Source organism: Charadrius vociferus, unplaced genomic scaffold (genome assembly GCF_000708025.1).
Source record: "Charadrius vociferus isolate BGI_N301 unplaced genomic scaffold, ASM70802v2 scaffold125, whole genome shotgun sequence".
In the NCBI taxonomy this organism is placed as follows: domain Eukaryota; kingdom Metazoa; phylum Chordata; class Aves; order Charadriiformes; family Charadriidae; genus Charadrius; species Charadrius vociferus.
Window position 1 is genome coordinate 2071910 of NW_009649036.1, and position 10604 is coordinate 2082513.

At 37.7% G+C, this 10604-nt stretch overlaps 1 protein-coding gene across 1 annotated transcript in view; it reads right to left on the reverse strand.

Annotated features, from left to right (window-relative positions):
* Nucleotides 1-10604, reverse strand: part of MYRFL (myelin regulatory factor-like) — a 135212-nt gene that overhangs the window by 107334 nt on the left and 17274 nt on the right. Inside the window, exons 11-15 of the mRNA XM_009887832.1 lie at nucleotides 8510-8673; nucleotides 7851-7914; nucleotides 6997-7082; nucleotides 5984-6030; nucleotides 5695-5859 (exon numbers count right to left, since the gene is read on the reverse strand). Of these exons, the coding sequence (XP_009886134.1) occupies nucleotides 5695-5859; nucleotides 5984-6030; nucleotides 6997-7082; nucleotides 7851-7914; nucleotides 8510-8673 (526 nt within the window). The remainder of the gene's footprint in view (nucleotides 1-5694; nucleotides 5860-5983; nucleotides 6031-6996; nucleotides 7083-7850; nucleotides 7915-8509; nucleotides 8674-10604) is intronic.

The window sequence follows — 10604 nt, forward strand, 5'->3', positions numbered from 1 at the left end:
CTGTCTTTGTGGTTTTGTTCCTCTGTTCTACAGCAACAGCTCCCTGCTTTACTAAAAAACTTGACAGTTATAGGCTGACCTGTGCTCTGATTATAAAACACCTGTGTGGTAGTATATACTTAACTTTCAGCATGCAAACATCCACACATATGCTTAAGTGACAGAGGGAAATCGAGCATGTTCATCTCAAAGAAGTAGCACAGAGCATTTCCCTCTGATACAGCATCTCATTACAACACGTATCATAGTAAAGACACAAAGGCCCTTTTCTGATGTGTGTAGCCATGTAAAAAAAAATCAGAAGGGGAATGATTATTCCCAGATCATCCCACTGGGGTATACCAGGCAACAGGCAGAACCTGTGTTCTATTCCTCACATGGCACTGGGTAGCAACATGCTTAAGTGCACACCAGTGTATAGATGTTTTATCATCCAAATATTGTCTAATCTTTAATCAAACATTTATAAAAACCCCCAAACTTTAAAAGAGAGCATCCATATAAACAGAAAAGATGGGGCATAATCTTGGTCATACTGAATGAATGCCAGAGCATATCATTACAACATACGTAACAAGCAGATACTCATCTTCATGGAAAAGAATCAATATTTTCAGCCCAGACTGGCTCTGACAGCAGTGCACAGTCACTAAAAGGGGAGCCTGAAGTCAAGCCAAATGTCCTGTGTCGATGAACTTCATTTCATCTCCACTGATGCAGGCAGTGTCAGGATGCTAAGGCAGAGATGGCCCCTTTCAGCAGCTGACGTTTTTAACCCATTAGGTCAACTGGGCCAAACTCCAAACACTTCCTTTACACTGTATCATGCATTTCGTGCACACAAATACCACACTCATATGCTTAAGCGTTTTGCTGTATAAGGGTTAGCAGAGTTGAGTACTATACGAGATTTCAGCCCCTGTCAAGGAAAATGTCACTTGTCATTTTATTGCACCTGAAGCCAAGTCTAAGAACTCTCTAGAGAGGGCAGCCAGAATGTCTATAAAAATCTAATGAAGATGTAAGAGTAAATTGAAATGACAAGAAAATTACAGTGAATCACAGATATTTAATAGATTCTTAAGTGCTAATTCTCTATAATGACCAGTTATAAATGAAACTTCTCTAAATTCCAGCAGCAGAATTCCAAGACTAAAGGTAGCTTTTCAAAGTTACACAATTATACATTTCAACATTTTTTTAAAAAAAATATGAGACTTACAGTCATTTCCAAGATCAGGTCTTCTGATAGATTTTTTGACTGGATTTCTTTCAGGTAACATGTTACTTCTGTTTCCTGTGAAAGGATGTATGTACAAATGTCCCCAAGTTAGCCTTGCACAGTTGTAGCAGCAAAATATTAATACAACATCAGAAGATGTTTTGTTAATTATCTCTTCGATAAAGGCATGCATAACCACAAGAGAAACCCTTAAAATACAAAGCACCTTTATTCAGAAGAAGATATATATTGCCAAAAGAAGTCAGCACAAATCTGATCATAAAGCCACATCTTTATTATTAGTGAGAAAATTAATAAATAGGCATCTGCCACGCAAACATAGGCCAGGGGAACAACTTAGCTTTTTGAATGTGAGATATAAGATACTGAGGGCTGACCCACGTGAGATACAGTACTTCAGAGACAGAAGATTGAGTCACCAAATTAAAGAAATTTATACACAGCTCTAACAACATGATCACTATGTTTACTGATGTCACCTCTGTAATTTCAAACATTGAACTAGTCTGGGAAATACAAGCTGATGGGGTTTTTTTTAACTCTATTAATTTTCCCAGCATTTCTCTAGCAAAGTGAACTTTAAAAGATCTTTTGAATAATCATCACATTGTACAACCTGGGGAAGGAAAAAGGCCCTTCAAGCCCATGGGAATTAGTTTAAAGCTACTCCTGTGCTTTTACACTAATTATCAGCCAAGAATCTGTCCAGAGACATGTTACCAATAAATTGGCACTGAGAAATGTTGATCTTGCCTAAACTAATATGCTTCATCAAATACCATTTCATCTGGGAAAAAAGGAATCATGTATTTCTAGAATACCAGAATGCTGCATTCCCACATTTTCCGAAGTAAACATTCTGATTTCAAAATGTCTGTTTAGAACAGAATTCACTGCTTCATTGTATAAAAATTTATTTTACAAAACGAAGGATGAAAATGCATCATTTCACTGAGATTGAAACAAGAAAGCTGGATTAACCTTACTGTTTTATTATTAATTCCAGATTTTGGTTTTCATTTCAGTATTGGGAAATACGAAAATTCAGAGTTTCCTCACGCTAGTAGGTGACTGAGAGCATGGAACAACATCAACAACTGGAATCTAAGGACCCAGAAGCAATGTAATACAAAATCATCTCTGGGATTTCCATAATTTTTGTGTTTTGATACGAATCTGTGATACTGCTGCTAGTTATTCCCTGAATCCATTTTCTATTTACTTCCTCATCATACAGATTTGCCAGTTCTGCCAACTTAGGTGGTAATTGTTGCATTTAGTAACCATCTGCTGTGCTGTGATCTGCTGCCACACACCTAGAAAAATGGCTACCGAACACATGCAATCAGTTATAAATGTACAGTAGGTCCTGGGGCAGATCTAAAAAAGAGCTATTCATTCTCTCATTCTTCCTCTTAATTTACAAACCACTTGTCACATCTTCCTTTCACCTTCTTCTGTTTTCTCTATGTAGTCGAGATATGTTAGCAATGCATTAAACGTTCCCTGCCTTTTTGCATTTTCATTAACAGAGAACTATTCTGTAGGAAAACCTATATCCCCTGGTAAAGGTAAGACATTGCTCAGTGAAAGATGTTCTCCCCGAAGATACAATAGTTCAGCTGTGCAAGTGTTGGCAGGAATATTTATTACATACTCTGAATTATTAAACATTTAATACTGTGATTCTTTGACAGGAAAGCATTAAGTGGCTACCAGAAATTTGCACAAAAACCGAGGATGAAGATAGATTTACTTCACTAAGATTTCAACTATTTAAACTGAGTTGTAACCAATAGTGAAAAATATTTTTACTTGGCTTTTTACTCTTCATACGATTACTATTTCATTGTCCTTTAAGCTGATGCAACCCAAATGAAATGTAGAAAGCAGGACCCTGAAGCTACTTTTATTTGGAGCTCAAGTTGCCAATTAAGAACACCAGGAACCACCAAAAGACACTGCAGCAGCCTTCAATAAATTGTGGTAAACTTCCACTCTGCCACATACAGTAACTCTGAGGGCTTTCTCAAAGGCCCATCTGGCGTGTGAAGATCCAATTCAATAACAAATACAAAAGTATGAGCATGACCAGAATGTAGTGAGGACAACTATTATCTTCAGACAAGTTTCAAGTAAATTCATCCAATAAATGTGGTATCCTTTTTTTTTTTTTTTTTTTTCCCAATCAAGCACTTTCTGGTTTTAATTCACGTGAGTTGTAATACTCTATAAGCAGTATGGAAAAAACCTGCTGATGGTTTCTTGTGGTGGTGGTACCATGCTATGAATCCACTAACTACCATCTGAAGGCAATAAATGCAAATACATGAAGTTCACCAAAATCCAGTAGGAGCCCTCACCAAGCTTTTATTGTGATGGAAGGGATACCAGGGAGAAACAACACTCTAAGAGAATGTAAGGACACTGGTTACCAGTGACGCTTAACATGAGGGGGTGAGCAATGAGCATTAATGGCATGGAAGCAGAGAGCAGAAAAGGTCAAGATGATGAAGGGTATTCACGCTCCTCAGTTCCACTGAAATCAACAGGAGTTCAAAAGTCTAAATCCTTCAGTTCGTAAGACAAATGAAGTATGAGGAAAAAAGGCCACATTAGGCTAAACAAAAAGATGTGCTGAATTTTTGTTTGATAAATTTTGTCTTGGTTATGAATGCTTTTGTTTCTACTTGAACACTCCTAACAGCCTTCTCCTCAACAAATCTGAGATGCAAGGGATTAGGAGCTACAACAGATGCACTCAGTAGTAGCCTGCACCCAAAGAATACAGGTATAGGATAGTGGAACAGTAAAAGGTCTGTTAAATATGAACTCCTAAACTAGTACTGAATCCAACTGCAATTTCAAATAGTTTTATCTTTCCATGAACTAATCAGCTGATTCTAAAATACCCACTGTTTATCTTGATTATTCCCCATATTTAACTTAGCTTTTTGTTCTGAAAACATTTTCCTTTCCTTTTTACTTTTCGTTTATCTTGGCTAGAGCTACATTAAGCAGCTTGTTGGTTTTCCTTCTGTTTGGATTTCATATTGACATTGTTACTTTCCATCTGGGGATACATTCAGCTTCATTAAACTTGTGCAGATCTGAAATCTTTCAGTAGCTTGTGTACTGTGCTGATTTTTCACTCTTGGATCCACACTTAATGCTATTTGGAGCATAAGACCTTGAGAAGGTAATGTTTTGTGTTTATTCTTATCTTCTCTTTCCACCTAATATCAAATGCAGTCAGCTGGGGATAGAAGGTTTTCATATTTCATTTTCATCCATCTACAGTTCCCTCATTTGTAAATGAGATTAATGTCTTTTTAATTAATAAACACTCTTTCAGGCATCAGAGCAACACAAATCACTTGGGTATGACCTCTTGAAAGCGCTGTATTGAGCTGTATCTGCCACGGGGCTTACTGCGCACTAATCACAAGAATCACAAGGACCACTTACATGCAGCTTGCCTGCAGACAACAGCACTTTGCAGTATAAAGAATGGCCCGTGGGTGAATCCCACTGAAACAGTTCATGTGATCAGACTGTCACAGCAATTGGCAATGCCTGCCCTGGTAGACATTTGTACTTCAGAGGCTGAACTGCATCCGTCCCCAATTTCACCTCAACTTGCCAACTGCGGTTGGTGCAAGAATTGTTCCCAAGGCCAAGAAACAAAGAGTATGAATGTTGGGTTTAGTAACACTAACACTTGCTTCTAGACACTGACAATGTTATGGTGTGGGAAAGAGCAATACAGATTTCAACAACCTGTACATACCTTTATATATAAAACCTTTTTTATAAATATTATAAAAGTTGTAATCAATACACCTACTCATACATTACACACATAACATCTGGCAGACAATATCTGAAAGAAAATTCATTCCAGTAAAAGTAATTTATTTCATAGACCTCAGCCTTCAAACAACATTTGCCTACTCAAAACCCCTGCCTGAATGAGCAGAGTTTTAATTTTAAGTTTTATGTTTTCTGGCAATCAAATTTCTGTCTCTGCCCACAGGAAAGATGTAGTATCACCACATTGTGACACCATTAAATGTTTTGGTTTTTTTCACATCTGTTAATTCACCTTCCACTACCCCCAATCAACTCCTGGCCAACTGTAGCCAAAGGTTAATTAAAGGAATTAGTGACTTTCTGCTTCACATGAAATCATTTGCCATGAATGGCCAGGAAGAACAGTGACACCTGACAAAACATCTTAGGACCCAGAACTCTTAAAGGTAACCAAGCCAGATTTTTCAAAAACTTATCGACTCAAATGATGATTAGTTACATCAGGATTTTTTAAATCCCCTGGATTGGGCTCTTTTCTTGGAAGCTAACTGCCTCTAAAGATTCTTGCCCCTTCCCCCACACGCTTCATATACTGTTTATTCAAATGGTAAATAATAGAAATGAATGCTTCAACTTACGTTTCTCCTTTGCATTGGTTTTCTCGTAACTTAGAGATTTTACTTTTTGTTGATGAATTGGACAACAATAGACCTTGTCACAAGGCAAAATGTCACAGAAATTCACTTCAGGGATCCTGCTGACGGGTTGCGTGCTCTGAGAAATTGTGCTTTCCCCCTGCAATGCTAAAGGAAAAAAAAAAAAAAAAAAGACATAATTCTCACTAGTGCTGTGTGTCTATTGGAATTTTATAATAGCACAGAAATTGAAAGCCTGTTATGTGTATGCAGACCAGCAAAGATACAGTACCTGCTGTAGTGGTAGAGGGAGAGAGTACAACAGAACTTGAGGTACTGCTATTGAAGAAAAAGAAAAACAATTAATTAAGAAATGGACATAAGAGCTGTGGACCAAAACTGATTGGCCCACAATCTATTACTACTTTGCATTCATTAACAATAATTCAACTACTTGCCTGTAAATTGGATGTTTTTCAAAATGTCTGTCATGAACGCTAAGTAAATATAGGGTTGATATTGTCAAAGCACTGTAGAAAGAGAATTATTCTGTAGATTTACACCCATGTCTTATATAACATAATACGAATAATACCTTGACTGCACCTTGTCCAAATGTAGTAATATAAGAGTTAACTATCTGAACACTTCCCCTTTAGTGGAAAAAAATTTGACTGAATTTAATGGGTTTTAAGTCAGATACTTGTATACAGCTAAATTCAACACAAAGTATGGTCGGTTTTCCATTGTAAATAGAATTACACCACCAGTTCAAAGTACTCGGTTCACAGAGAGATTGTAAAGCACAGGGTTTTGGACTGGAAACAGAAAATGGCAATCTCAAAAGTCCAGAGCATTCTTTCCTTTCCACAAGTCCGATATCACAAGTTAAACTTTCAGAGTGGCAGGACTGCCCACCACATTGGGAACAAGTCCAGCTTTATTTCACACAACAGATCACTCAGTACATCAGAAATTGTACTCTGGGACAGAATGATTGCATCAAACATGCAAAGTCTCACAAGTCCAGCTTTGGACCTGTAGCACAAGCCACCAAGATGCGTTCAAGGTGCACCATACATTGTGACATAGACAGAGATTAGTTGTGTGTGCACCACATGAGTATCTCACTTTTCTAAAACATTTTCAACCTTACAATATTACCAGGGATGTTCACTGTTAACTTTAATACACTGTGTTCTTTGAGTAGAAATTGTAAGAAGAAGAAAAAAATTGCAATCTTCTTTCTGATAAGTAGAAAGGGGAAGGGAGAAACAAGTCAACTTGTTGATAATTAGTTGTTACCATAGTGCCATAATAGCAATCAAAGCTATTATAGTCACCCGGAAAATCTTCATGGAGAAAGACTCTTTCCTCTTTGACAAACAAACCTAGAAAAAAAAAGTTTGTTTAATTTAAGTGGCACATAACTCAGCTACTACTAGTAGCTTAAGAAATACTACACTAGTCTGACTTGAAGTTAACCTTGTTTCTTTCAGAGGAATCATACAAGTTATCGTTATATAGGGGTCAACATCTAAAGAGAAAAACTTAAGTAATGAAAGGCTCCCTAGAACTGTGAGTGCACCGCACGCTGTTGATAGTCTTGAGGACACAAACATTACACAAGCAGAAAGGGTGGGTAAAAATAACAGTTCCTTCTCTTTTCTTCCTGCCATTGTTCATACTCTTGAAGTATTTCAAAATCAAATTAAGAACTCAGTAAGCAGTAGCCAGAAGATGCTAATTACAGGAGATGCTAACTACGAACCACAGTGAAAGACTCATCCAAGGAAAAAAGCTGAGAAAGAATTATCACTGTGAAGACTTCCAAACCAAAATGAGCATCTCCGTGCAAGGCTGCACTGCACCATGTGAGCACACCTACAGGCCCAACAATTCTCTCCTGTTGAGGTCTCTTCCTTGACACCATCATACAGCATGGATCTGCTCTCGCACACACAATGTATAGGCAAGAATTGAAAGTGTCTCATATTTTTTCTATCTCAGAACAGTTAGTTTTTAAGATCCTAGCATGACACTAAATAATTCTGGCTAAGGAATTTGATTTTATATTTAGAAACATGAAAGCTTTTAGCAACACTTCAACACTTAGAAAAACACTTATAGGCACATTTCATATATTTAATTTGACTCACCTTGCTGGATGTTAGCGGGACTGATTTATTTGATGGCAAAAGACTAGTAGCTCGACTATACCGGCTGTAAGAAACAAAATCCTTTTAATATTCAAATGCTTCAGCAACTAATAAATGAAAAAGGGACATTTTCAATATGGTGTTACTGTCACTTGCTTTTGCAATTTTAACATTTAAATAGAGAAAGGCAATAGTGTTATCAGATTCATTTCCAAGAACAAAGGCCTCCAGTTAACTCATTCAGGAGAATGCTATTAAATGCTATATTTGATTTCAAAGAAAACTTGGGGAAATGGGTTAGAAACAGGAAATGCTCATCACTTCCACTGAAGCACTAATGACGATTCTTTCTTGCAGAAGCAGCTTGGCAGATTTCTCTTAGCAGCAATTTCCAAGCTCCAGAGCTGTAACTGGACATAATCTACCCTTGCTTTATCCAGCCGAAGCGATTACAAAAATGACTGCAATTTAACAGCCATTTCAAATATTAATTTTGTCAGTGAGTTAAAAAATATGAGAAATTTGCATTGTTTGCACAACTTAAATGCTGGAAATGAGCTGAACTCCACTGTCAAGCGAAATCAGTTTTCACTTCTACCACAGAGACCGCTTTACCAATTTCTGTGACAACTATCAGAAAACATTCCAGATAGAGGTACCTGACTTTGCTCTCTTCGCTGACTGTTGACTTTAAACTGCTCATCCGTTTCAGCCTGGCCAGTTTCCTATTCCACTGTTCCAATTCTTCTATTCTGACTTCAAGATTGTTGGTTAGTTTACAAAGCTGCTTTACAGCACCAACATTCTCCATGAAGATTTGATCCTGAGAAGCAAAACAATGACAAAAGTAGATACAGTATATTCATCAATCAGATGTAACAAGCAGTAATGAGTATAGAATTCACCTACGTAAGAATACATTTAATATTTAAAATGCAAACACAAGTTATGACCCTGTACATGGGACACATGACTACGAAACCCTTTTGCTAGATTGTAAAAATTGCTTATGTTCAATTTGCAGTAAATTGAAAATGAGGACTTGCATAAAAAATTGAAGAAGCTAAATGGCTTTGTAGTCCAAGAATTGAATTTTAAACCTTAACACTGTCACAACACTGTTCCCTACTATCTGATTTGTAGTGCTGCAGCTGAACACAGATTTCAGAATCCCTTAGCAAAATCTACATCCAACGATCTACCTACAGGATTGCCTAACCTGGCTCAGACAAGCCAGAGTTGCTATCTCTGTTGTATATATAATGTGGACCACGTAGAAATCACTGAGACAGGGAAAGACCCAAACCAGAGGTCCAGCTGTGATGGCACGATATTTTGTTCTCCCCTTCAACCTCTCCAGCCTTTTACAAGCAGTCCTATAAGTTCTAACACCATCATTGGCTCTGCAACTAACACAGTTCAGACATCCTCCATTTACTCCATCTGAATACTTTACCCAGGAAAAGCCTTCTATTCTTCTGCCCACTGCTTATCATTTAGGTATCAATCTGCTGCTGGAGACACCCTCAATACAGCCATCCAGGCAGTATTTTATCCATTTCTAAGCCAAAAATGGTTACTGATACACTGCAGGAGCATGATAACAACATACTTTCTTTGCTGTGTTTGAAAGAACAACTTTCTCACACTAATGCACAACCAGACTGATGCCATTCAGCCTTGGATGAAGTTATTACTGCAGTTAATGTTGCTAAGTGTTCCAGTCTAGTCAAGTCATGCAGGAGTAAGGCAAAAGCAGAGTTCTGCCTTTCATGTTGTAAATGCCATGCACACCTTTCTTTTCAAGGTGACTGCATTCCACAAAAACAAACAGTATTTTGTATAAACAGAACCAGAGCAGAGGTATTGGTGGTAACTTGCAAACTTCTCTACTGCCAGTCACTAAAAAGTGACTTCAAAATAACCTCCTGTGCCTAGAACTGTGAAATCATTTATACGGTCACGAGTCCTCGTATCAATGATACATAGCTGCTGCCCTTTCCATTCTCTTCAAATCATGCATGAATCTTTTCTGGATGACTTCAACTAGCTGAGAAAATGGCTCATCTGGCAAAATGACTGAATACTTTCTTTTGGAAAAAAAGGACTGATTAGAGTTTTACTGCCTCACGGATGACAAAGTATGAAGCACAGTGCAACTGAGAAGAGAAGAAAGATTCTTATCCCAAAATAGCAAATTTCCACACAGTTGAGACATTTCTCTAGAAAGTAGCAGAGACTAGTTCAAATGTGTAATGCAATCAATTAATTTTACAGAGTTCAACAGCTCAAAACAGATAACTGATAAAGAGACACAACCAAACCAGCCACTATCGTGCTTATCTGGAACTAAACTGGGAATGTGAGGTAACAAAGTTCAAGACCTCATCACCTGCGTAACTGAAAGTGAAGATATGAAGCACTGTCCATTTACTACTCAAGCTGCCGAGCTATTCTGGAGTTGGGAGCTCCAGGTATTTAGAGCAGATATTCCACCTGGAACATCAAATGTCCCAAAGATCTGAATTCGGTATACATCTTAAACTGTTAGACATAGATGTCTCCTGCCCATCTCCCCAATGGTCACAGAATGTCATTCCCAGACTGCCACAGGTGTTTGGAGAAAGAGGAGAAAGCACAGACTGCACTGTAGTAATTTACCTAACCATATTAAAGCAATGTCCAAGTGTTTGTGAAGTCATCTCAGACCTAGCCAAGTAGTCACAAAAAAGCTAAGCAGTAAATAAGCCATTG